The 26,947-nt window shown below is 36.5% G+C and overlaps 4 protein-coding genes across 4 annotated transcripts; 1 reads left to right on the forward strand and 3 right to left on the reverse strand.

The window, feature by feature from the left end:
• The first annotated feature begins 4,021 nt into the window (after window positions 1-4,021).
• On the forward strand, window positions 4,022-7,603 carry LOC145582236 (protein SINE1-like). Its single transcript, XM_081639241.1, has 3 exons — window positions 4,022-4,259; window positions 4,790-6,392; window positions 6,924-7,603. Exons 2-3 carry the CDS (start codon window positions 4,797-4,799, stop codon window positions 7,422-7,424), a joined length of 2,097 nt encoding a protein of 698 aa, XP_081495367.1. The 5' UTR covers window positions 4,022-4,259; window positions 4,790-4,796; the 3' UTR covers window positions 7,425-7,603.
• A 336-nt stretch (window positions 7,604-7,939) lies between these two features.
• On the reverse strand, window positions 7,940-10,060 carry LOC145582237 (protein NDH-DEPENDENT CYCLIC ELECTRON FLOW 5-like). Its single transcript, XM_081639242.1, has 3 exons — window positions 9,457-10,060; window positions 8,530-8,970; window positions 7,940-8,417 (listed from the first exon to the last, which is right to left on the reverse strand). The coding sequence occupies exons 1-3, from the start codon at window positions 9,997-9,999 to the stop codon at window positions 8,223-8,225; spliced, it is 1,179 nt and encodes a 392-aa protein (XP_081495368.1). The 5' UTR covers window positions 10,000-10,060; the 3' UTR covers window positions 7,940-8,222.
• A 736-nt stretch (window positions 10,061-10,796) lies between these two features.
• On the reverse strand, window positions 10,797-12,950 carry LOC145583154 (photosynthetic NDH subunit of subcomplex B 2, chloroplastic-like). The gene is made up of 3 exons (XM_081640324.1): window positions 12,412-12,950; window positions 11,218-11,637; window positions 10,797-11,102 (listed from the first exon to the last, which is right to left on the reverse strand). The coding sequence occupies exons 1-3, from the start codon at window positions 12,895-12,897 to the stop codon at window positions 10,905-10,907; spliced, it is 1,104 nt and encodes a 367-aa protein (XP_081496450.1). The 5' UTR covers window positions 12,898-12,950; the 3' UTR covers window positions 10,797-10,904.
• Window positions 12,951-13,843: 893 nt separating this feature from the next.
• Window positions 13,844-25,352, reverse strand: LOC145583153 (T-complex protein 1 subunit theta-like). The gene is made up of 13 exons (XM_081640323.1): window positions 25,118-25,352; window positions 24,243-24,505; window positions 23,995-24,141; window positions 23,732-23,893; window positions 22,658-22,735; window positions 22,194-22,327; window positions 20,672-20,744; window positions 20,509-20,586; window positions 20,256-20,378; window positions 16,739-16,833; window positions 15,400-15,609; window positions 15,108-15,165; window positions 13,844-14,228 (listed from the first exon to the last, which is right to left on the reverse strand). Exons 1-13 carry the CDS (start codon window positions 25,263-25,265, stop codon window positions 14,151-14,153), a joined length of 1,647 nt encoding a protein of 548 aa, XP_081496449.1. The 5' UTR covers window positions 25,266-25,352; the 3' UTR covers window positions 13,844-14,150.
• Window positions 25,353-26,947: the final 1,595 nt, after the last annotated feature.

Below are 26,947 nucleotides of genomic sequence, written 5' to 3' on the forward strand. Positions count from 1 at the left end.
GTAAGTTTATTATTGTTATTGTCATAAACCTCTATGAAACATTATTTTTTTTCCCAAAAAAAGTCCTTTTTTTTTTAAGAACATACCTTAGACTAGATTTTGAGCATTGACTATGTTTGTTAGTGTTGACCACATCATGTGTTCTCTCAAAACAGTCGCCCTTTATTATTTTTCTCTCAATTGACAATTCTCTCTCCTTTGTTCTTCGAAACTACCCTCGTTTACTATCTCTCTTCTCCTTCATTACTTTTCTGCAAAAGATTTGTCATAGCATAAACGAATTGATTTTAATTTTAGCCTCTCAAAAGAGTAAGTTTTTTACTTTCTCTCTCCCCACATTTTGTTAGTGATTTTCTACTTTTGTAAATCTATAGTTTGTTCGTCCTTCATGTGTCTGCCATGGATTAAAAAAAAATAAAATTAGGAAACTTGTAGCAAGAACAACAATGGTTGGTTCCCACACCCGGGTGTACCATGTGCATGGTACACCCGGATTAAAACAGAAAAAACATAGCTTATAAATGCAAAGAACATCATTAAATTATAAAAGAACACATCATTGAAATATAAAGAACATGGTAAGTTATGAGAAATTAATTTAAAAAAAAAGGTAATACATAGTTACTAATTAATTTTTACCACGCATTTAAAGTCAAATCATTTCAAAATGTTGGGTTTTCCAGGATGTCTTTATCTAAGATTATTTTCTACCAAAAATAATTCAAGATTTCATTTTCAAATTTCAAAAATTCAAAATTTAAAATTTTATTTTCAATATACTTTATTTCAATTTTTTTTAAAAAAAAAATATGTACAAAAATTAATCATATATTTTCACAGTTACCAAAAAAAACATAAGGGATAAAAACAAGAGAGCGCAATGATTAAAAAAAAAATATTAATACAAGTTTTAAAGCAAACGCACATTAATATAGAAGAACATATCATCTAACTTAAAAGAACATTATTTGTATTAATGAAACCCAGCAAAGAACATTTTTAATCTACATATATTAAAGTGTATTGTTTATAATGTAAAGAACATATAGTTCATATAAAGGAACATATTGATCGGATTTAATGAACATATTACATTCCAATAAAAAAAGAATATGTATCAAGAAATGATAAAAGAATATTTATCATAATACGAAGAACATTATCTTCAACCTGAATATAGCACGAAAACAAGGAAAAAATAAATTTAAAAATACCTTTTCTCTCAACAATGAATTAATCAATTACATCATTAAGAGATTATATTGGAACGATAAAATCAACTCTATTATAACATTGAATCACTTAGAAATACAAAATTTACCATGGTTTCTCTCTCTATATAAATTCAATTTCTCTCTAAACAAAAAAAATGAACTTCTATTCACCAAAAGTATTCTATTAATATATAAAATGTAAATAATAAATCAATTTCATGAATCAAGGAATATAAATAACAAATCAATACCTTAAATCAAGGAGGGAATCATTTTGATTTTTTCTTTTTTTTTTGACTCATGTATTTTAATTTGTTTGCAATATTCTTTTTGCAATTTTTAATAACCTTGTATTATGACCGAGTATACCATGCTCATGGTACACCCGGGTGTATGGTGAAATTTGCACAAGCACAAAGTGTGGAGGAGTGAGGGGGATTAAACAATTTATACAAAAACCACAATGACACTTTTGGCCCTTCGAAATCAATGTTACATCCAGGCTATACACAACAGTGGGCATAATCAATTCCCATTTCAAAGAATTAATTTGTAATTAAAAATCCTAATTTATCGTAAAAGGAACAAACTCATAGCCTCGAAATTAGTAAGTAGCAAATTCATTAAATTTAACAACTTACCTACCTCGAAATTAAGTGAATTGAGGTGCCCCTAGTTGCAAAGTGCTCATAATGCATCCAGGCAAAATAACAACATATTTCTTTAGGTTTAGACCTAGTTATTGGATAAGGTAGCATAATGATAATAGGGTCGAAGTCAACCTTAAAGGACTCTTAATGATTAGGGCCTTTAATTGACAAAGCACATATTAGTTATGATCAATAATTCAATATTGGGTCAAAATATTTTTCTAATTTAAAATATTAAGAAAATAAATAATGTAAAAATAATTACATACTCCCTCCGTCCCTTTTTTACATTCCTATTTGTAAAATTACACGGGAATTAAGGAACTTGGAATAAAACAAAGAACAATAAAACAAAGTACAATGAAAATTACAAGACAGTAATTGATGTCTTTGAGTAAAACAAAGATAGAATAATATTTAATGCTGCACATATCATCAATCCTTTGAAAGAAAAAGGACCAATAACATTTTTTGGTGGAAAAAAAAGGATCAATCATATTCATCTAAATTAATGCACATGGATTCTGAAAATAAGAGTGAGAAAATAGAGAAAACATTAATTACAAAACAGAAAAATAGGAATAATTTGGGATATTTGGTAAAATTTACTTACTAAAAAAGGAAAGTAGGAATGTAATTTTGAAATACCTAAAAAGAAAAGCAGGAATGTAAAAAAGGGACGGAGGGAGTAGATATTTTTGTATTCATAATTTCATATATACTAAATAATGTTTATATCTATTATTTATTTAGTTGGTCCACCATTATCGACCTCGCTATTGACTCGCAACCCGCATTGGCTCAACTCATTATTAGCCCTATAAAATGTTTGACATGCAGTGACCCTGACCCGACCTGCCCAGTAGCCAAGTCTATTTAGAACTACGTGATATTTGGTTTTGAATTTATATGATCTCAACATAAGTCGTTCTTTTAATTTCATAACGGTCTCTCATCAATAACGGGTCATGAGAAGAAGGTTGCTAGACTGAAGTCCAGAAAATTTTGTGGTTAGTTTTATAAAATTTTTACTGTATAAAAAAGGGCTTTTAGGCATCTCGGATTTGTGCCTATACTATGGTGTAGGCGCTTGAAAGTTGCGCCTACACTATGAGAAGTGTAGATGGGCATTAATGATACGAGAGACAAAACACGTAACTTTAGAGTTGCCACTACTAATCTCATTGACAAGAAACTAAGAAACCCACTATCCAACTAGTCGATGTCTAGCTAGATTGATCGACTTTCTCCAACTAGACGATATCTACTATATCCTTATAATTGACAAGAGTTATCCAAAAAAGGTACACTTGTTCAAGAATGATAAATGTCTTGGAGTTCATAACATGGTTTATATCACACACAAACAGTATGATGAGTAACACATGCACGATAAATAAGAATGACAATATTAGACGAATATCTGTGAACTCAATCCATCTACTTCAATACATTGGACGAAAACCCCAATTGAATGGATGAGAAGAGGTTTGTGACATATGAAGCAGGTGATGGATCAGATCTACTTTATCCGTTTAGCATCGACCCACTAGTATAAATGCTCTTAATTCTTGTACGAAGTTGAAATTTGATATTTCGTAATTGAATAGTTTTCTTTCAAAATCAATTCAAATCGTTACTACCTTTCAAAATAAATAACCCTATTTGACTTTGCATTATTCACATACACTACTCTGACCTCTATTTGTGCATTATATGTGTATGATTATATTTAATATACTTCCTATAATGTAAAAATAGAGATATACGAGTATCATATAAATCCGTACTTAAAACATAGAGTGTGTATATTCCTTAGACCACAAAAACAAAAACAAATTCAAAAAACAAAGAAGAGCTGAGGAGAGTGAGGGACAGCGGAGGGAATTACATAAAAAAAATAAAAAAAAAATTTCAAATTAAAGGGTATTCCCGTTTCCCAAGACTAGATTCAAATGGTTTTGTCTTTATTATGCACATTACTCAAACGTCACAAACACAATGCGCGCATTTCATGCCAAGAATTCAAACCTATAAACATTTTAAAATTGGATCATACAGTACACATTCTTAAGTGCTGTAATAATTGTTTAAACCCTAAAAAAAACCAAAAAATTAAAAACCCCAGAAAAAAATTTAAAGCCCTGTTTCATGCATTACAGCTGCTCTTTCCTCCTTTTCTTTCACTATTCATTTCTCGATTTCTTTCCAAATTTTGAATATTTTTACTTTCTTTGTCTTCTTTAAAGAGAAAGAGTAGATCTTTCATTATCTTTTCCCATTTAAATTTTTTCCTGTTTCAAATTAAAGAATTTCATCATTTGAATTTTGAGTTGTATATCTTCAACAGTAATTCGACTTTAATCTCTTTCTTTAATCTGCTGCATTGGCCCAGGTAATTTCTTTCTTCCATTCTCTATTCTTATAACTTCATAAAAGTGTAACTTTTCTTGTGTTTTTTAATTTGATTTGGGTCAATTTTTGGGGTTTTAAGGTTAAATTGATGTGGGTTTTTGTCAAAATGTGTAAATAGTTGATGGGCTATTAATATTTTAGCAAATTGTATAATCACAAGGCCGAAAAATATGATTTCTTGGTTAAAAGTCCACTCTATTTTTTCAATATTTTTGCTGCATTTTTTGGTAATATGTGGTGAAATTGATGTGGGTTTTATTCAATAATGCAATTAGTAAAATGGGTGTTTGATTATTTTGGGTTTAATATTATAAAGTTCAGTCCTTTGTGTATTTGTTTTATCAATTTAGTGACAATTTTTGGTTCCTTATTAAGTAAATTGATGTGGGATTTTCCTTTCAATTGAAAATGTGAAATGGGAATCTGAATGTTTTTAGTGGATTAAATTTATTTTGTAATGTGATTTTTATTGATTAGTTTCTTGTCTTTGTATGTATGAAATTGGACCAGGTTATCAATGGGTAGGAATTTGAGTCCTGCATTGCGGCAAGAGTTAGCCAAACTAAAGGATGCAGACTGTAGGAGGTCTGCAATGAAAGCACTGAAACTGTATGTAAAAGACATGGACTCGAAAGCGATTCCACTATTTCTTGCTCAAGTTTCGGAGACAAAGGATGCCGGTTCGTCGCCGGGGGAGTACACTATTTCCATCTATGAAGTTCTTGCTAGGGTACATGGGCCTAACATTGTGCCACAACTTGATAATATCATGTCTTCTATTATTAAGACTTTGACTACTAGTGGAGGGTCATTTCCTCTTCAGCAGGCATGTTCTAAGGTGGTTCCTGCAATAGCTAGGTATGGGATTGAGTCTGCTACGCCGGAAGATAAGAAACAACAGTTGATCCATTCGCTTTGTAAGCCGCTTACAGATGCTCTTTTGGGTTCTCAAGAGAGCCTGTCTTGTGGTGCTGCCCTTTGTTTGAAAGCCCTTGTGGATTGTGATAATTGGAGGTTTGCTTCTGATGAAATGGTGAATGAGGTTTGCTTAAAGCTAGCTAGTGCTTTGGAGGATAAATCGACACAAACGAATTCTCATATGGGGTTGGTTATGTCGTTGGCCAAGCGCAATTGTCTTACAGTTGAGGCTTATGCACGGCTGTTGATAAGGGCAGGGTTGAATATCTTGAATTGTGGCCTGACTGAGAAGAATTCGCAGAAACGCTTGACAGCTATTCAGATGGTGCATTCCTTGATGAAATGCTTGGATATCAGGAGTATATTTTCGGAGCTAGACTCAATTATTGTGGAGATGGAGAACTGTCAGTCTGATCAGATGCCATATGTTAAGGGTGCTGCATTTGAAGCATTGCAGACTGCTAAAAAACTATTAGTAGATCAAGGATCTAAGATCAGTTGTGATGAGGTTTCAACGACTGGTTCCAACTTCAGTAGGAGTAGTAATAGCCGGAGACAGTTATCAAGTCCTGGCAGTCAGTCACCGTTATCTGTGTCACCCGAATCACAGACCTTTGATTCGTTTGGTGAGTCTTTCATGGACTCGCCAATGTCAATGAGTCAAGCTTCGTGTAATGGGAATCATATCAGGAGAAATTTCAATAGGAAGCAATGGAGTCAAGAAAATGGATATGTGAATGTGTCCCTAAAGGATGGACTTTTCTCAGAACTTGCTCACGAAGGCGTCAGATCTCATGTGTCCTCTGAACAGGATGAAGGTTCTGATAGTAGGAGAAGTTATACTAATGGATTCCCAGGATTTATTCCTGGAACTCCAGTAAATGGATCACTGAGAAGCCGGCCTCAAAGTCCATCAAATGGAGCATTCAGAAGGCGAGCTCAAAGTCCAGCAAATGGAGCTCTGAGAAGCCGACCACAAAGTCCATCTAATGGAGCATTCAGAAGGCAAGCTCAAAGTCCAGCAAACGGAGCTCTGAGAAGCCGACCACAAAGTCCATCAAATGGAGCATTCAGAAGGCGAGCTCAAAATCCAGCAAATGGAGTTCTGAGAAGCCGACCTCAAACTCCAGTAAACAAAGCTTTGAGAAGCCGATCTCAAAGTCCATCAATGAGAAGCCAAACTCCCAGTCCTCAGGTAACATAAACATTCATCTCAATTATTCCTAAAACAATAATGTTGCGTAGACTTTAGCATCTTAGTTCCCTGATTACAGTTGCTAGGAAATAAAACTTGACATACAAGGTTGTATGGGCCTAGAAACATGCTATAGCATATGATTCTTCTACCAACATGTATAATTTTTGAAATAATTGCTATTGTTTAGATCTGTGTTTAGTTGCTTGAGTGTTTTTAATAGCGCATTCTTTATGCTTTTGTTTATATTTTATCACATCCTTTTTACTCCCTCTACTTTTTAATCATGGAGCTAGAAATTGTTGGCATTTTTAAGTTTTGATTTGGTGCATAATTCTGAATATGTATGCCATATCTTCTTAAAATTAATTAAAGGAACTATTACTTGGCACGACATCATATTGTCATATTATAATTGCCTATTTCAGGATGAAAATTTACGGCCTTACCGCTTTAATCTACTTTATTGATCTGTGGCTGCAATAATCTTGAAGCTTGCTAAGCTAATCTCTTTCTTTTTGGTGTTTTCAGAGGACACGCTCTCAGATAAATCTTGATTATTTTAAGATTTTTACTACTCCTAGGAAGCTTGTTCGTTCACTTCAGGATAATGATGAGAACTCAGACTACTTTGGTGATCAATCTAGAAGACAGAGAAGTCCTTGCTCAGCAAATTGTGAATGGAGCCCTGTAGTCAAGTATGACCAAAGCAGTTGCTTAAATAAAAATAGGCCACAAGATGGCACTGGCAACATGACAGATGGATGTGAAGATCATCAAAGTCATTCTAATTCTAATTCAGAATCAGTCTCATCAACTCAAGATGTTTTGGCCATGGCTAATGGCGATGTCTCTCTCAAATTGTTCCATAAAGATCAAAGTACATCTGAGAAGATTGTGAAAATTCCTGGGCGGAACTTTCGGAAGATGTCCACTTTGGTGTTGTTAATCGTCCTGGTATTTTCTTTAGGTTTTGCATCAGTGTTATTGCTAGGTGATCAGGGTGAATTCGTTGGAATGGTTCCAACTTAGCTTTCCAATGTAGTATGATTAGTTCATTTAGTTGTCATTGGAAAACTTCATTTTTTTTCCATAAAAGAGACCTACTATGTATCAGTCTGTTAAGCTGTATTGTATCTGTACAAATGAGTACTTGTTTCATCTTCTGAAACTTCAAGTAGCTCTCTTTGGAGAATATCATAGGTCTCTTCTGGCAGGAAATTATCATATGAGATTTCTCGTATTATGCTTAATTTATAAATTTCTTTTATGACCAACAGCTTCTGTTAATCAACAGAGCTTGGTGCTTTTTGTTCAGTCATATTGTAAAGAGAATGACCACAGAAAGTTGGTCTGTCATCAGTAAAAAAAAACAGTTCCATTTTCAGATATCAGTGAGCCTGAGAAAAGAGAGAAGGCAGCATAGAAGGATACTCCCTAAGTCATGGTGGTAACTGATAAGCAATGTTTTTGTGATCAATCTATTGGGTGCAGGTGAACTTGTGAGCATGTCAAGTCTACCATTGTTGATAAGTTATTTTCTAAGATTCTCGAAAAACAACATATTCACAATTTATTTGTTTTCAACAATGATAGCATTTCTGGAAATTTATACAAAAACCTGACCTCTAAAACGGGGAGGAATATAACCTGAGAGCTAGTCAAATAGTCAATAAAGACCTAACAAAGAATCATTGTTCAGCAGTTCTGTGAAAAGAGAAGAAATAGAAAATTTTGACATCAACACAACAAAGCCAGACTCAATTCATTTAGTTGATGCATTTTGCATGATGGGTTCTTTTTACAAGATGGAAGTGTTAACTATGGAATTTAAAGATTTGGATTATGTAAGCGCAGCTCGCCTTTCCACGATTGTTCAGGACCTAAAGTTATAGGTTTGAGCAAAGCTGATTGTCCAACACATAAGTATGCATACTTGCCATAGAGTTCATGGCTTGACCCTGGACTGTACATGTATAATTCTCCAAAGCCCCTCCTTCCAACAATGACTGAATTTCTTTTACCCTGTTAAAAAAAAAAACAAATTTCAACAAATTAGTCCAGTAAATAATCATTGTGAAGTTTTATCCATAATTTTTCAAATTAGTTATCAAAATAACAAGTTAAAAAGCCCAACCCTGTCTATTATTGTGAAGTTTCGAGGTGCACATGTGTATATCCTGCTCATTTTTGCAGATAAATGCTTATAATTATCTTCCTCTTCACCTTCTGTTTGCTCGTTTATTTCTGTATCGTCTGTTTTTGCACCAAACAACTCTTTGAGTGATGATAGAGGCCATGACTGACTAGTCTTTTTGTTCTTTGCCATGTTTGGAGGCATTATGAAGAAGTCTGAGATGGGAGGTAGCTTGTTGACATAATTTGATCCCTCTAATCCAATTGCATAAGTGGCATCTGGTGAGCTCACAGTCAGATGGCTTAGAATAGAGCCTGTTGACTCGAGTTCTGAAGATCTCGAGTTTGAAACACTGACCTCTGAACTCAAGGTATCATCTCTCAGAGTTATGTTGTATTTTACTTCAACCATGTTTTCAAGTTCTCTGCTTATCATTTCTACCTGCATTTTAAGATATACAATATGCCATCAGAAAAACTGTGGCGAGGAAACTGAACTTTAATCACCTTACAACAGCTAAAATGTCTATAAAAATTTGCACCATATGGTTAGTTCAGCAATTTTTAACTCAATTTACTCACTTAAAGAGGTGACTACTAATTCACAATTGCTGCTGCAATCAGATACATATACACCATCCACAACGTCCCAAAGATAATAATTGGTCACTCATTCTATAGTAAGTTAGATTTTGTGGTATTTCATATTACCTTTATGCTACAATGAGGAAGAAAAAGATATCATGATGTAAGTCTATTATTCCTTGCATCAAATGAAGGGAGTACAAATTTGCTTTGCGCACTGTTTCTTATAATTCATCAGTTGCTTAACTGTTTGATCATTGAAACCTTCTTTCTACTTGTATATGTCAATTATGTAACAAAAATTCAGTACTTAAATGTTTCTCGAAAAATATCAGAATCAAACCTGAATAGAATCTTGGGAGTTCCCTTTAACATCAGTCAGAACCCAACTAACAGGAGACCATGAAAATCCATTCTTACCAACACAGTTCAAGGCCAAAGAAACACCACCTTGAATGACAGGACCACCACCACCATCTCCATACACGGTTGCTCGTTCTGAAACAGAGGTATGCAAAACCTCAATGGAGCTTCCATGCCACATCTTAGGCTTATAGGATGTGATCAGACCACTAGGCATCAAAATACTGGCTGCACTCCCATTCTCCAAGAGCATCCTGATGACATAGCTGCTTTGTCCAAGCTCGGAAAAAGATACTCCATGGCTTCCAAATTCGCTCTCTAAGTACTTAACATTGAAGGGAGGTTGTGGGTAGGCAACTGAAGGAGAAGTCACCGGTATTGGTAATACAAAGTCTCTTTTATTGAAGGTAATATATCGGGATGAAGTAGACAAAAGGTGAGGAGGTAATGAGGTAGGGGAGTTTATGGATTTTGTAGTGGTTAGTAGAGAGGTATTTGATGGGAAAAGAAAACTGCAAGACATTTTTTCTTGAGTTCCATCAGAATACGGTGTTCATGGTATAGAATGTAGGAAGGACATAAAGTGCAAGAGGAAGCAAAAGAAGATAAAGAGGGTCCACTTATCCTTGCTACCAGCAATTTGTCTCAAGCAGAGCTTTTACTTGGAAGTGTATATTGAGATATTTTCTGTTGATTATTTGTCCACTTATGGAGATTAGCTATACAAATTTTTTCTTATTGTTGAATATAGAAAAATTTAAAGGCGAAATAATGTCTCCTACTACTTTTCATCTAAAATTTGATTATTTGAACTTGTAAGAGCTTATGTATGCAAACTTATTCTTCCTAAAATAAGGAGCTTTGAATTTCCCGTTTTTTTAAAGGTGAAGAGGAAAAAGCCTAGGAGGGGGGTATGATGTAATCATGTAGTAGCCTTATGCATCAGACTGTTATTATATCATTGAATAGCACCATACTTACTATCTGTTGATCCAAATATGCACTCAGAACATGAACTCTATGACAAATATATTGATGAATTCATTATGAATATGGTGTATATAACATGTTAATTGTTCCAAAAACTTGTCTTCTTTAACTGGAGCACAATGCACATCATACTCTGGGTTGTGGGATATAATTTGCGCAAAACTGGAGAGCTCATTTTCCTTTTAAGAGTAATTAACCATACCATTGAGTAGGCTTTCATATTTCGCTTCTATTTTTATGTTTACCTCAAATGAGTCAATTATTATGGGAGTTTTCTTCCTAGGGCAGGATCCGAATTGCTTAACCTACAACATACATAACAGCTAACTGGTAAACTTTCACAAAGTCACATGAATAAATGATTTATGGAGCCTATTTATCTTCAAGGTGATAAATCATGTTACAATGACACATCTTTACAGTGAATGTAATTACAAATTATGTAAGATTATCATGCTCGATAACCTGAGCCCCTCTCCACCCCTCCCCTGGGTCCACAGTCACTGGTACCAACATCGAAGCAGGTCCTGTGCAGATGAAGTAATTCCTGCCATATTTTTCAGATAAAGAACCAGGGCTTGCTAAGTATATGTCATCATAACCCATTCTAATCACTCGAAACACAAGCTCCCTTCCCTGAAACAACGAAAACATAAGAGTTTCAGTCAGAAAATGATAGCAGAATGTACCAACTTTATTATGCAGTAATTATACATAAGTGTTTCAGTCAGATGAAGGTTTTTTCTGTTACCTGATCAATCGTCTCATATTTTGATGGCGGGGTTCTGTAGAATCGCTTTGATCTCTCTGAAGGAGGAGCTGTATAAACCCTGCTAAACTTATCCTTTAAAATGGTGATAGGCACATCTTGCGTGGTCCATTGACCGGGCTTGCTAGGAGACTGAGCACTATCAGCTTTCATGGCCTCAGCAGGAGAAAGAATCTCAAAAGGTGAAGATAAAGGAGGGTGAGAACAATAAGAGCAACCCTGAAGTCCTTGTATTCCCGAGCCTCCACGTTTTTTGAATTTGATATGGCTGAGTATTGCACTTGTAAGATCAATCGCCTTGCGGCCATTGTTCTTCACAAGAACTGCTGATGCCATGCTTTCAGGATACAGGGAAACTACATATGTTATGTCTAGAGTTCCACTGGTGCAACTCAATTCAACCTGGAAGACGATTAAGTGAAAAGGGGAACAAGAATGAATGCATCGTATAATTTCTGAGCATAATAAGCAGACAGGCCACCAACAATGTATTGAACATAACAAGCAAACAAACAATTTAAAACCCAATTTAGCATTTTAGTACCAATGCAAACCCCTCTTAGGGAAGCAGTGAGCCAGTCAGAGATTGTCAGATTAAACAGTCTTACTTTACCTAAACAGTCTAGAAACTAGTTTCTCCGTGACTCCATCTAGTCATCTCTTTGTCCCAAGTCCCAAATCCTCATAATTACTGTATGATTCTACCCCAAAAAAAATCTTTATACTTTAGTAGCTCAGTCAATTCTTTCATGTCGTAGATAAATCAAGTAACGGTATAGATTATTTAAATAATCTCTCATTACTACATTAGGAAATGTGACAATGTTTTCTTGACATCCTAAAATAGTACTTTATACTTCGTATGTGACTAGTTCTGTCTTCAGATTATGTGGATGGTCTCTTCTAGCTCCTTTTAAAAATTTCAGAGGAATTCCTATATGGGTAGCCTTATGGCTGGCTTTACCCCTATGATTAAAGCGTACCTATAGCCATTGTAAATTAGAGTTTGCTACGTAGTGGTACTTCAAACTACATATAGTATCACAACCTCTACGCCATTATATTGCACAATTCAATACTTTGAAGTAAATTAATTGGCCAGTTGATCAGTAGTTTATCATACAATGCCGTTTACAACAAGATAAGAAAATTGAGACAACTTTGTTTTGAATATACCTGGACAGCATCAAAAGAATCTGAATCAACATTTTTTACAGACCACTCAGCTCCTGCAAGTACTGACCCTTTAGCAGCAGCAGCAGGTTCAGACTTTCTGAAAGGGTCGGGTTTCTTAGCAGCAGCAGCAACTGGTTGTGTTACATCATTAAGCACTAATCCAATACCGCCTTTGGACTGTGGAAGTGTGTACAAAACCTCTTCAAAACCATCGTCTTTCCAGTACACTTTAGGCCTATACGAGGTAACGTGTGCATTTGATAGTTGCAGCTTTAATGAGCTCCCATTTCTTACACTTAGTTCAACTATGGGAGTATTAACATTTGTACTTGTATCAGTTGATTCTAAAAAGTTTATGCCTTTTCTACCAAATTGATCATTGAGAGACTCAACTAGTGCAGATGGTGAGGCGGTTGTTGCCGGGGCTGAGGAGGCTTTGCAGATTGTGGTGGGTTTGAGTAGGTAGAATGGTAGTAGAGAGGCCATAGAATGAATCAGTGGCAGTCGATGAGGTGAGATAGAGGTTTCTCATCCTCTTTTTTTTTTTTTTGGTTTTTTCAAATGGGATTTTCTCATAAGTGGGAGTGGGACACCCATTTTTTGGCTTCATATTCGTAGTTTTGGCTCCATTCTTGATTTATTAATTTATTTTTATATTAAATTGGGGGTGGATTTTTTTTTTTTTTTTCAGATTTGGTTGTTGCAATAAGGATAGAAATGTAAACTTGTAAATGAAGAACATAATAAACTTTTATTCGCCCTACGTAAAAATTAAATGATTTGTTAAAATATTGAGAGATAACTAGTTTTGTTGTTGACTTGAGATAACAGTTCTAATTGAAAGATTACGTCTAGTTACGAAATAATTGTTTGGATATGTAGAAGTTTAGTACAGATCCCTGAAAGGTCACCCGCATTTGGCCAACACAACAGCAACACTGCTAGCCTTCCAAAGCCTGAAAGCCATGGTCTTTCATAATGTTCCCTCAACAGGTTCCAGCAACTCTTAACAGAGAATCATGCATATTTTCCATTAAATTGCTACTAGACGGTTTCTGTAGACTGATTTGTTATACATCGTCGGAATTAACTTACAACTTTAGGCCTCTGACCAAAGCCAACACCAGTACAGCACCGCTTTTTACAGCTGTATCCACCCAAAGCTGGCTGGAAATGCCAGGACAAACCCACAGCCCTCGGTGCTTCATCTGTATTCACAAGAATCACAACCACCTAACCTCAGGGTACACATGAGCTGAACATTTTTAAAAAAATTCTAATCACTTGTAAGATGATATTTAATTCAAGTCTTTGTCATTTAATCATGCACAAATGTCATAGATTCACCTCAAGACTTGGCAACTATTACAAAAAGGTTGAATTTCTTTTAAAAAGAGGTAGAGAAGCTCACTACCTTGCCAAAACAAGATGATTGGGAGAATGAAAGAATCAAAACTATAATATTAAAGTTGTAGATTCAGTTTTCTTCCCCAAACAAGATGAGCACATAACATGAACTCTTAGAACTGATCTACGACTAACAGTTTTTCTTTACTAATTTCTTCTGACTATAGCTACAACAACAATCTAGCACTCTCCATAGCAAAATTTTTTGTTTCAAATCATCAAAAAAACACTAAAATAAGAGGTAATTAATGCACCCAGGAAACGGATTTTACGCGAACCAACAAAATTACAAACAAAAAAAAGGGGAAAAAAAAGCTTTTCATAGGAAGCACTTAGTCCTCTTCCATTCCAGCCCCAGCAGCAGCGGCAGCATCTCTCCTGGGTCCACCAGCTTGTTTTGCCATTATGATCTGCAGGGCAAAATCAACCAGTATAAATAATTTAACTACTGTAAATCAAGAGTTAATCAAGAACACGATAGAGCAAAGATGCAAGAAATATGTAAATGCATCCTGAACAAGGTTTGACCCTCAAATTATAATCTAATTATTTAAAATTAATTATAACAATTCACAGGATGGCTAGCAATTAAGAACTGGCAGTCACTGGCTTAAGTGGCAAGGCTTCTCAAGTGGTTGCCAGCACTGTCTGCCCCAGCGGTCCTAATCTATTCAGATTATGTAAATATGTCACTAATCTCTTCAATATATCTCACTAATCCTTTACAAAGAACAAATACAAATTATGTAAATATGTAAATGAGCCTTGAGGTCCTTGCCCTTCCTTCGCATTAGGGCCTTGATGTGCATCTTTTAAAGCTAAGAGAAACAACCGTATTGTTGAAAAAGGTGAGAGCCAGACTTTTACCCCAGTTGAACAGCACAATACCAATGCCAAGGCGGGTGAATTCCCCAAAAAAGAAAATTATTTAGTCCTACAAGAGAGGGGTTTGTCCGGTTCATACGTGCACAGAGTTATTTTATAGGTCATTCATAGTTACAGCGAACTATATAAGAGCAGGCATCATACACTGACAAGTTACTAAAGTAAAGCAGTTAAGAATTGAGATAAGCTTGAATTGACCCCCTTTTACGATGCTTAGCAAAGCAAACTCAGTAATAGTTCTATTATGAACTAATGATAGATGAAGAAGAGTTGAACTCTAAAAATTTAACACAATGTTCCTTTACCAATTGGATTATTGCCATGTTCGTAGATACTAGATAATCAACCTTTGACCAACGTTATCCATTTCAACTTTTCAAGCTACAAAGCAAGTTGTAATATACCTGATCAACTCGTAGAACAGTGCAGACAGCGTCGGCAGCATATTTGAGAGCAAAGAACCTGCACAGAAGGCAGTAATATAAGTTATGATTATCTAGCTCAGATACAAGATTTATGTAAGACCAGCAGCTCTAACTGAAAATTTTGGCCAGGACTTTGCTAGAAGGGAAATTAATAATTGACACTTGATTCACAATATATTAATTAAAACTGAGATTCCTTGAACAGATATTCCATGGAAATTTGATATAAATTTGGGAAATGACTACACTAGGCAAGCAGAAAATATCTTACTTGGTGACATGGAGGTCCCAGATACTCAATGCTGAAACATCCTTGCAGGCACCCTCCTCAAGGTCAATGCCAACTCTTGTATTTCCAGACGAATGCTCACTATATAATGATGATATGATCTCCATCGCATCAAGGCCAGCATTCTCTGCTAGTGTTCTGGGGACCATCTCAAAGCTCTCCGCAAACTTTGCAATGGCATACTGATCTAACCTGTAGACATGAATGGTTCAGCATAATGTAATATAGTTCTCAGAGAAACAGGGCTGATATATTGCACATACCATAAGACTTTAAAGCAAAAATTAAAGATAGAACTAGAAGAGAAATGATGGGAAAATGACCAAAAATAAGCCAAATGTAGACACGCAAACAATTCATCTAACTACTTTGAAGTAATAAGTAGAGAGATTAATAATAAAGAAAAAACACTAGTGTGTGAAAAGTAATGCTCAAAATATTTCCATATGACTTCTCAGATTGATAGGCAAGCTTTTAAATATACACATATAAAGCAGATAAGAACACAAGCAATGGATACTTAAATGACAACTAAAATTACAGATTTTGAACCTACATTTAACTTGAACAAAGAAAATGCGACGCCAAAAGAGATTGGAGAGCTAACTCATTACGTCTTCTAGGATTAGAGTCATTTAAGGGAGCAGAACTGACAAATCAAATTTCATGCATTACCATACAAATCCTACATTGACAGATTGAAAACAAATAACACATAATAAACCTTCTATAAATTCCGAAATAGCATTGTTCATATCAAACACTATCCCATTAACATGATTAAGTTCATCAAAGTCAAAGGACAAGTCAATACAAGGACATAATAGACAAGTCAAAATAGCATGCATAATTACCATTACAAGGAATTTGACGTTCATGCATGGCACTAAAATCTTTCACAGGGGAAGAAACAGTCCAAACAGATTAATATGAACTCAAGCAACTATATTCAAATCAGACTCAATCTTATGACCATGAGTACACAACAAAGCGCATTAAAGTCAAACTGAAGGACCTAGGAAGATGTCAAGGAAAATAAAATACATAAAAGTTATTTTATGAAAAATAAGAATACACATGACAAGTCATCTGATACATCTTCTCTCAAAAAGACGAAGAGTGGAAGCTGGGAAAGGAGAAACATGGCCAGTACTCAATAGGCAGCACTGCAGTTTAATTAAAGCAGTGATGATATGACAGCAAAATGACCAGCTTGGTCAGACCCGAAAGGAAATGTAATCAAGATGAGGTTCCTCCGACTAGTTATTAACAGCTTTGTACTAACATAATCATGTCCTAAAAGTCTAAGATCCATAATTACCCTGTTTCTTTGAAAGAGAATTCCTTCAGTCTTCTTGCTAACTCAATCTCAGTAGCTGCTGCACCAGGGACAGTTCGACTATCCTTACACATAGCCTGGAAACAAAAAGCATAACAAAACATGAACATCTTATTCAAACTCCAATACTATCAATCAATATCAATCAATCAATCAATCAATCAATCAATCAAAGCCTTAATCCCAAAAGTGGGGTCGGCTAACATGAACCAAATTTGATTATTCCGTGTAGTCATCAACATAAATCTTTCTCCTCCATCCCTTACGATCCAAAACTTCATCCTCACGTAAATCCATGCACTTCATATCCTTCCTCACTCCTTCCAACCAAGTCATCTTTGGTCTCCCTCTTCCTCGTTTAATCCCTCCATGGTCCCACTCTTCCACTCTTCGCACCGGTGCACCCTCGGGTCTCCGTCTTACATGTCCAAACCAACGCAGACGATTTTCCCTTAATTTATCTACAATGCCCGCCACACCTACTTTCTTGCGAATAACCTCATTTCTGATTCTATCTCTTAAAGTGTTTCCACACATCCACCTTAACATGCGCATTTCCGTAACCTCCATCTTTTTAATATGCTCTTTCTTAGAAGCCCAACATTCTGTACCATAGAGCAACACTGGTCTTATGGCAGTCCTGTAGAATTTTCCCTTCAACTTTAAGGGAATGCTGCGGTCGCATAACACTCCCGTGGCCGCTCTCCATTTAAGCCACCCTGACTTAATCCTGTGGGTCACGTCTTGATCAATGTCACCATTCTTCTGGATGATCGACCCTAGGTACTTAAAACATTCACTCATGGTCAAATCCTTTCCATCCAAACTCACCACTTCATTGCTTGTCCCCCTCTGAGTGCCAAAACGACATACCAAATATTCAGTCTTACTCCGACTTAGCTTAAACCCTCTAGATTCCAACCTTTGCCTCCATTGCTCCAACTTGACATTAACCCCATCCTTAGTCTCATCCACCAAAACGATATCATCTGCGAACAGCATACACCATGGAACCTCATCTTGAATTGGTCTAGTTAATTCATCTAGAACCGTTGCAAAAAGAAAAGGGCTTAATGCAGACCCTTGATGCAATCCGATTGTAATAGGGAAATCTTTTGTCAACCCTCCGCATGTCCTCACATTTGTTGACACATCCCGATACATATCCTTAACTAGGTCTACATACCTTCGTGGGATACCTTTCTTCAACATTGCCCACCAAAGTATCTCTCTTGGCACCTTGTCATATGCCTTCTCTAAATCAATAAAGACCATATGAAGATCTTTCTTCTTTACCCTATAAAACTCCATCATTTGTCTTATCAAATGGATTGCCTCCATAGTAGATCTCCCAGGCATAAAACCAAATTGGTTATCTGAAATGCTTGTGCATGCCCTCAACCTTTGTTCAATCACCCTTTCCCACAACTTCATAGTATGGCTCATAAGCTTAATTCCTCGATAGTTAGAACAATCTTGAGCGTCTCCTTTGTTTTTATAAACCGGGACCAAGGTGCTCTTCCTCCAATCTTGTGGGATCCTTGTAGCCGTCCATATCTTGTTGAAAAGGTTTGTTAACCAATCAATACCAATCTTACCCAAACACCTCCACACCTCTATCGGTACCTCATCAGGGCCAACCGCCTTCTTAGGTTTCATCTTCCTCAGTGCAATCTCCACCTCTACTCTCCTAATCCTTCGCACATACTCCATGTTGATTTCTTCATCACTCATAGAGGTATCTCCTATCACAACTCCATTACTTCCATTAAATAATTCATCGAAGTACCCCTTCCACCTGTCCTTGATGCCCTCCTCTTGCACTAGGACCATTTGGTTCTTATCTTTGACACACTTCACCATGCCAATATCCTTCCTTGCCTCTTGTCTTCTCTTTGCCATCTTATAAATGATCCTTTCTCCCTCCTTGGAATCAAGCTTTTCATAAACCTCCTGATATGCCTTTTCTTTTGCTTGGCGAACAGCTGCCTTTGCCTTACTCTTAGCCTCCTTATACGCTGCAAAGGTTTCATCACTCCTACATTTTCCTAAGGCTTGATAGCATTCCCTTTTTTGCTTAATTACTGCTTTCACCTCTTCATTCCACCACGAAGTATCTCTCTGTACCGAAGTTCTTCCCCTTACTTCCCCTAAGACCTCTTTGGCCACTCTTAGGAAACAGTTCTTCATTCGTAACCAAGTCTTGTCCGGATCCACCTCTCCATCCCAATCCGCTTCTTCAATTACCTTTTCTGTAAAAACCTTAGCTTTTGCATCCCTTAGGGTCCACCATCTTATCCTTGGTTCTTCTTGTCTAACTTTTTTCTTCGCCTTCTCTTTCAGACGAATAGTCATTACCAATAGCCGGTGTTGGGTGACCACACTCTCCCCTGGGATAACCTTACAGTTTATGCAACTTTGTCTATCTATGCTCCTTGTGAGCAGGAAGTCTATTTGAGTTGCATTTGCTCCATTCCGAAAAGTTATCAAGTGTGAATCCCTCTTCTTAAACCAAGTATTAGCCAAAATTAAATCATATGATTGGGCAAAATCCATAATAGCTTCACCACCGGCGTCCCTCTGCCCATACCCAAAGCCTCCATGGACACTCTCATAGCCATCTCGGCTCGCCCCAACGTGCCCATTTAGATCCCCTCCAATATATAACTTCTCTGAGTGGTGGACACCCTGCACCACCTCGTCTAGGTCCTCCCAAAATTGTCGTTTCTCTTCTGCATCTAAACCCACTTGGGGAGCATAAGCACTGATAACATTCACAATCTCCTTGCCACATAGCAACTTCAGCCTTATCAACCTATCGTTCTTCCGATAGACCTCGATCACCTCTTTTGCCAACCTCTCATCGAGAACCACACCAACTCCGTTCCTAGCTCCACCATTCCTTGTTCTGTGGCTCGTTTCTTGCCCAACATACCATACCTTATACCCCAAAACCAAGCCTCGAGCTCCTTCTCCTGTCCATCTTGTCTCTTGGAGGCACATGATGTTCACGCGTCGTCTTTTCATTACTTCTACCAATTCTGCTGATTTTCCCGTAAGAGACCCCACATTCCAAGAACCAATCCGCAAACTAAATTCTTTTCTCCCACGCTCCCTCCTGATCCCAACTCCAAGCCCTTGATTATTTGACACCACAATTGGGCAATATGGCGCGTCGCTTCTGGGCGACGACCTAGCAACCCTTACATACTTATCACTGCACCCGGGTCTGGGAAGTGCAGCGCGTCGCTCAGTAGGGAACGCCCCAATGGCACGCCCTTGCTCATTTGACACCACACTCGGGCAATGTGGCGCGTCGCTTCTGGGCGACGACCTAGCAACCCTTGCATACTTATCACTACACCCGGGTCTAGGAAGTGCAGCGCGTCGCTGAGTAGGGAACGCCCCCACGAAAATATCTGTTTGGCTCATGTCATGGGATGTGACGAAGTTTTATACTAATACTAATGAGACAGAAAACAAAGTGCAAAAAACTAGCCTTGTAAGTGTTTACTCCATCATCAACTGCTCTTTCCAGATCATCCAATATACTATCTGTGCTTCCTCGTAATACCACAGTTGTCAAAGAGTTCCCACCTTCTTCATTTCTTACAACAGTGACCTACAGGAGTAAGATGATATAAATAATAAATTTTCAACCATCGAACACATGAAGGAATCCATAACACAAATAAAAGAGACAACCACCCTATAATACAATTGGATGTAACAATACTGATCAACAAACATACCCTAGTACCACCGATTTCTTCAACAGAAACAGAATCGACATGTCCCAAATCATTTGGATTAGGCTGGCTGAGTTTTAACTGCCATACCGATTATAAGCGCAGATAAGTTAAGGAAACCAAAAGGATAACTTAAAAGACAACCACCACATTTAGAATTCCTTACAAGTGCAACTGCCCCAGTAGTGCGACAAAATCTTCGCAACTCAAACTTAGAGCTGATCTTGAGGACCATAAGCCTGCAACCAAGAGAAACAGAGTTAACATCCAAAAAAAATAAAGAATCTGTCTGAGCATATCAACAAATTACCTTAGCAGTTAATACATACTCAAGATCCTCCAACATGTAAGAATCATTTTACTATATGATGAATATCAACCTCATTACACCATAACCAAGATCAAACACAGCACTTCACAATTCACATGCATCATAACTCCATCACATTGGTTAATAAAAAGAATATAAATGCATAACAAAGTTATCCACCATACGAAAATATTAACTAAATGAAACAAATTGACATTTGACACAACAGCAATATGATGGTCATCATCTTCTACATAGAAGCTTGTTATACCAAAAGAGGGCTATCTTCCAAATCCCATAAAATATAGTCAACAAGTTCAAATTTGTGAGGAGACAGTATGGACAGTGTACTATGCCTAGACCTGGCAATTCTGACCCAGACCCGATGACCCGACCCGAATGACCCGACCCATGACCCGAAATCGACCCGAAATTAGTGATCCGAAATTATCTTATACCTTAAATGACCAGAATCTATTTAAGCTAAATACTTAACCTGAGCAAATCGAAATAGAAAAAAACCGCAATCAAACTGACTTAATTTTTTTTTATTAATTTGTAATGTGTAAAAGTGTAAGTAATTTACATAATTTGAGCATTACTTTTCTCGATTTCTTCGGCCTTTTATCTCTATAAGTTATTAAAAAATTGTAAAAAGATTGAAATTTAACGACTATTCTACGGAGTTTGTCCATAAGATTAAAAAAATTAACTAAAGCTCGAAATAAAAGTCACAATTCTCACAAGTCTAGAAAAAAAAATAGTACAATAATAATGCGTACATAACATAATGTTCAATACCAAATAAAATTACAAAATAATCTAAAGTCCAATAATTACTGTATTCCATGAAAAAAGTAGCCTTAATAAATATAGTGTATTTCTAGTCAAAAAATATATAAATATATACAATGTATATAGAGTTGAATTTAACCCAATGCATCGACCCGAATATGACCCGAAAATTGGACCCGAAGATTAATCCGACCCGAACTGCCCCGACCCGAACTCGACCCGAAATGTTGACCCGAAACCCAACCCGACCCGATTATCAGTTGACCCGAAATCAACCCGAAACCCAAAATGACCCGACCCGAAATTGACCCGATAACTTTTTAACCCGAAATGATCCGACCCATACCCGACCCGAATGACCCATTTGCCAGGTCTAACTATGCCCATGGCTCCATACTTGTAAGCTTTTGATTTTATTTATAACTAAAGACAAAAGGGAATAGGTTGCCTTCACACGCCCACATGAATTTTCTTTCACAAGTTTACATATTTCTGAACTTGCAACCAATAAGGCTTTGTCAAGCCCGTGACCAAAATAAGACACAAAATGAATATAAAGTTTTCCGAAGCAAACAACACATACTTGTAACGCTCACAGAAGTGCAATGCCATGTCTCCTACAGCTCCACCGCTGACGATAACTTTGGCACCAGATTCGGCAACTGCCTTAATGAGCTCTTCAACTCTTGCTTCTTCAGTTTTGGAATAATTCTCCAGCTGCAATGTATGGAAATAAATATAAGAATTACTACAGAATTACAATAGCAACTGTATTCTAATTTGACTATGCCCATCTCGGATGCCAACACTAGCCATGCCCAGTATAAAACACAGTATTTGTAATAGCCAACGTCACTCAGACTTGGCTATTTGTAATTAAATACATGTGTGCTATTTCATGAAAAATGAAGATTCAAGGTCAATACCCATGTCGTAGTACTGAACACCTGACATGGGGATGTGACATAAAATGAAGGGTCCAAAAAGCAATTGTAATCATTCTATTTTCATCTGATCATCAAAGTAAGCTACAAGTAGCCAGGGTACCTGCTCAGCACTGTGAATGAGAACAGTTCCTTTTGTTTCGGTAGCTGAAGTATCTACACCTTGTACGAACACAGCAACCTGAAGATACACAATTAAATAATCAAGGACTGTAGTACTGCATTTTCCCACATAGTAAACATCAGGAGCTTATGAGTACAAATGTACAGTAGAGTTTATTGATTACAGAAAAGTACATAAGCAAGGAACTAGTCACTTAACAGTTTAGAAAGAGCTAGTAGTGTAGTGAAAGAAGTAGAATTTTTAGAAGTAATGTAATAGACAGTAGTAGTGAAAAAAGTATCATTTCTAGAATTAATGTAAAAGACAACCTGATCATAAAAGCTAACATGAAAATCTAACTAGTGACAATAAGTTTATAAGTTGAATAGGGAAGGAATCTGACCAGCACAAAGTCAAAGTTAAAAAAAAAAAAAAATTCCCAACACTCCTTTATGTCTGAGTTCTTCCCAGACATATCTTTAACAGGATCACACATCCTTAGTCAGTAGTCATCTACTTGATCCTTTTAATGTAGGCATAAAACTAAGCCATACCTTTCCCCTTACTTGGAACAAAAGTCCCCGTTCAGCTAATTTTGAGCCACTTCATTCCAGACATTGACCATCACTTATACCCATCTATCAAATAGCATAATGCTACTAACCTACTACCGAGCTCTTCTTTGCAAATGAAAAGTAAATTAAAGAGAAGCAGCAGGCAACAAAATAGAGCTCATAAGAAGCTAGGCATTAAGAGAGAGAATACTATAATCCAGGATGGCAGAATGTCAATCTTAATTCCTTCACCTTTGGTGTGAAAATAAGGATTTTGAAAAGAAGAAAACGCGATGGCACTAATAGGGTAACATCTAACAGAGTAACACATGTTAAAGACACATATATGTGATTATTAGGTAAGCAGGATAAACGATAAACTAACAGAGTAACATCTAGAGCTATATACTCACTCTCGACAAGTTAGTTTGCAACAAAGACAAATGTAAGAAAATAATATCAAATATAGGCAATAATACCGCCTCACGAAAAGACAATGGAAACATGAAGAATAACTTGCCTTGGATTTCTCCACTCGCTTTATGCTGCCAACAGCATCACTCTTCAAAACCATCCCTCGCACAACAGTGGAGTTGTGCAAACCACCTCCCACAAGTTTTGCAACACGAACATTATCAACATTGAAGTTTATAGGGTTGTATGGACACACTTGGATGCATGCCTATGGAACAATGACAGTTGAAGCCAATTAAGAAATGAATGACAACTAATACTACAAGGATACTGATTTCTTTATCAATAATAAGAGCAAAGGCCATTTACATCAGCAATAAGGTTGCACAGCATATCTTCCTGACCAAATTGCTTGCTTGCAACCGCAGCTTTCATCCGAGAAATAACCTCGTCCTTGTTTCTCACATCCATTTTGTCAGAACCTTCCTCAACCAACTCCCCCAAAATTTTAATTGTCTAAAGGAAAATTATAAACATATATTAATTCAATAAGCAAGAGTCGTTAAACCTGTTACACATCCGAATAAAACATAGCAAGCATGATAGATATGACGAACCTCATTGATTCCTTTGGTATATCCCGTGATTATTTCACTTGGGTGCAGTCCCATTCTTATTAGTTCTTCTGCACCTCGAAGAAGCTCTCCTGCAAATGAGATTGTCAAGTTTGCTCCATCACCAATCTCTTCTTGCTGAGCTTTACCGGCTAAAACCAAGATTTTAGCAGCAGGATGCTGTATCTCGAGCTCACTCACGATGGTACCAGCATCGTTTGTAATAAATTGCTTATCCAAGTGATTAATGACCAACTTGTTCCTCCCTACACAACATAAAATACACATCTCCCAAATTCAATTTAAAGTAATATCAAACCATGTGAGATCCCTCGAGAAATGAGAGCAAAAATAACAATATAGAAACCCTAAAGCTACTTCAAGCGCTCCAAATCATGATTCCCTCCGCCAAGCAAGTAAAACCCGTTCGCAACGACGAATAATAGAGTGGATCCAAGAGTAAAGTGCGGTTAATTTGGGGGTTTGGACCTTCATTTAAGTCTTAATTATTAAATTAATGGTACATTTACACTGTAATAATGCTCAAATCATTGACAATGTCCAATACATTAAGCTAGAGTTTGAGGATCCAATTATATCAAAAACCTAGAGCTAACTACAATACTTAACCAATACAATCCAAAATTTCAAATCATTCCCAAAAAAAGCAAGTTCTTTTCAACAATTAAAACCTAAACCCAAAAAAATTCACACTCGAACAAAGCAAATAACATCAAAAAAAATCAAAAAACTGCAAAAAAAAATCTGGGTTTTTCCCAAGACAACAAATTTAAGTAAACAAGCAATAACCCACTTCATAAATCAGAACAAAAACCCAGAATCTGTGATCTAAGAGAGAAAAGGAGGGATATTTTTACCATTAGGGCCAAGAGAAGTGCGAGTAATGTCAGAAAGTTCTTTGCAGGCTTCGATATTTTTACAGACGGCTTCTTCGACACCAGAAAGATGGCGATGGCCCTCCTTAAGCATGGATTGTATACCGTACGGCTGTAAATTGAACCCCATTTTTAGAGAGAGAAAGCAAACGAGAGGAGAGAGAAAGAGGAGGGTTTGTTTGGGTTCGATCAGAGAAATGGGTTTAAAGTGAGAGAGTGTGGTTTTGGAAGAACAAGTTTGAAGAACTGAGAGAGTCAAGTCGAAAGCCCTAGATTTTTTTTTTTTTTTTTTTTTTTTTTTTTGAGTTAAAAAGCCCTAGAATTTTAACAAAATTTTTATCTTTTAAAAAGCTCAAATTATTTTTTTTTTTACCTTAACTTGAGACTTAATGACTTTACACTATTCAACACTTCTTTTTTAACCGTTTTTGTAAATAGTAGAAATGGTAAAGAAAAACTTATTTATGAAGGATATTGTTAGACTCATCCTAATAACTAGATTTAACTACTATCATAATATTTATAGGAAATTTTGTTCTTTCAAAAAAAAAAAAAAAATTGTGTATAACCACCCTAAAGATAGGTTGTTTTGTGAACAACTATCCATTTTTTAAAATCTGTTTAGATACCCATAACTTAACAAACGGTTGTCTAGCACTACCTAATAACGTTTTTCGTCCAAATTAAACGTTAGCAGTGCTCACTTCTTCTCTTTTTCACCCAATTAACTTCCCTCACTCTCTTCTTTTACCTTCCACATTTCACCATATTCTTTTGACCTAAGCGAATCTCCACCATAATTTTCATCTCCTTCTCAAAAAACTGACATCCCTTTCAACCTTTTCTTTGATGTCTCTTTCTTTCCTACTCATCTTGTTGCTATTTATGGTAATTTCAAGCCAATGAGTGAAGTATTAGAATGCAATTGAATTCAATCCCAAAGCCAAAATAAGCAAAACCTCTCCAATTCAATTTCACCCAAAACTCTTGAAATCAAAATCCCAAAACTAAATTGAAGCATAAACCCTAGATTGAATCTCTAATTAAGTTAATTGCTATAAATTAAAACCTTAGAACAAATTCAACAGACCATGAACTAAAATTTAGGTTAAAACACTAGTGTAGCGCTTGTGAGATGCACAAATTACAAATTATTATGTTAATCTCGTTGAATAAATAATACATACAGGTTGGGTGGGTTTTTAATGGTGGTCCGAGTTTGGTTATGGTCCGAGTTGATTGGTTGTGGTGCGAGTTGGTTGGGTGGGTTTTGAGTGGTGGTGTGAGTTGGTTAGGTGGGTTTGAGTGGTGGTGCGAGTTGATTGGTGGTGGTGCGAGTTGGTTAGGTGGGTTTGGGTGGTGGTGCGAGTTGATTGATGGTGGTGCAAGTTGGTTTGGTGGATTTTGGGTGGTGGTGTGAGTTGGTTTGGTGGGTTTTGAGTGGGTGGTTTTGGGTGGTGGTGCGAGTTGATTGGTCGTGATGCGAGTTGGTTGGGAGGGTTTTGGGTGGTGGTAATGGCATTTCAGATCTTAGTGGTGGTGAGAGGGTGGGTTACAAGGTGGGTGTTGGTGGTGTTTACTTTCTCTCTCATCCAATTAATCACATGCCCTTTTTACAAATCTTTGCTTAAGAAATTCTATCTTAGGGAATATACAACCAAGTTTGTTGCACATTTTATAAAATGGAGGTAGTATATTCAATGAGTATTATAGGGTAATAGACTCCTATGCATCAACAAATTCAATTTTGGAATACAACTAAACTTATGGTAATAATAGTATTTAAAAATAAGACTTTGTATAAGAGAAGTA

The sequence above is a fragment of the Chenopodium album genome, chromosome 15, assembly GCF_948465745.1.
Source record: "Chenopodium album chromosome 15, dcCheAlbu1.1, whole genome shotgun sequence".
NCBI lineage: Eukaryota > Viridiplantae > Streptophyta > Magnoliopsida > Caryophyllales > Amaranthaceae > Chenopodium > Chenopodium album.

Bases quoted from the DNA above. Each gene is read 5' to 3' on its own strand.
- LOC145583154 (XM_081640324.1), bottom strand. From the start codon at position 12,897: ATGGCCTCTCTACTACCATTCTACCTACTCAAACCCACCACAATCTGC. The intron at 11,638-12,411 runs GTATATTCAAAA...ATCGTCTTCCAG, and splicing joins ATTCTTTTGATGCTGTCCAG to GTTGAATTGAGTTGCACCAG. The intron at 11,103-11,217 runs GTAACAGAAAAA...TCGTTGTTTCAG, and splicing joins AATATGAGACGATTGATCAG to GGAAGGGAGCTTGTGTTTCG.
- LOC145583153 (XM_081640323.1), bottom strand. From the start codon at position 25,265: ATGGGGTTCAATTTACAGCCGTACGGTATACAATCCATGCTTAAGGAG. The intron at 22,736-23,731 runs GCAAGTTATTCT...GTGTATCTTCAG, and splicing joins AGCGAGTGGAGAAATCCAAG to GTTGCTGTGTTCGTACAAGG. The intron at 14,229-15,107 runs GTATATTACAAC...TTTGCCCTGCAG, and splicing joins CTGTTCTACGAGTTGATCAG to ATCATAATGGCAAAACAAGC.
- LOC145582237 (XM_081639242.1), bottom strand. From the start codon at position 9,999: ATGTCTTGCAGTTTTCTTTTCCCATCAAATACCTCTCTACTAACCACT. The intron at 8,971-9,456 runs GTTTGATTCTGA...CTTAAAATGCAG, and splicing joins ACTCCCAAGATTCTATTCAG to GTAGAAATGATAAGCAGAGA. The intron at 8,418-8,529 runs GTTGGGCTTTTT...TTTTTTTAACAG, and splicing joins ACTTCACAATAATAGACAGG to GGTAAAAGAAATTCAGTCAT.
- LOC145582236 (XM_081639241.1), top strand. From the start codon at position 4,797: ATGGGTAGGAATTTGAGTCCTGCATTGCGGCAAGAGTTAGCCAAACTA. The intron at 6,393-6,923 runs GTAACATAAACA...TGGTGTTTTCAG, and splicing joins GCCAAACTCCCAGTCCTCAG to AGGACACGCTCTCAGATAAA.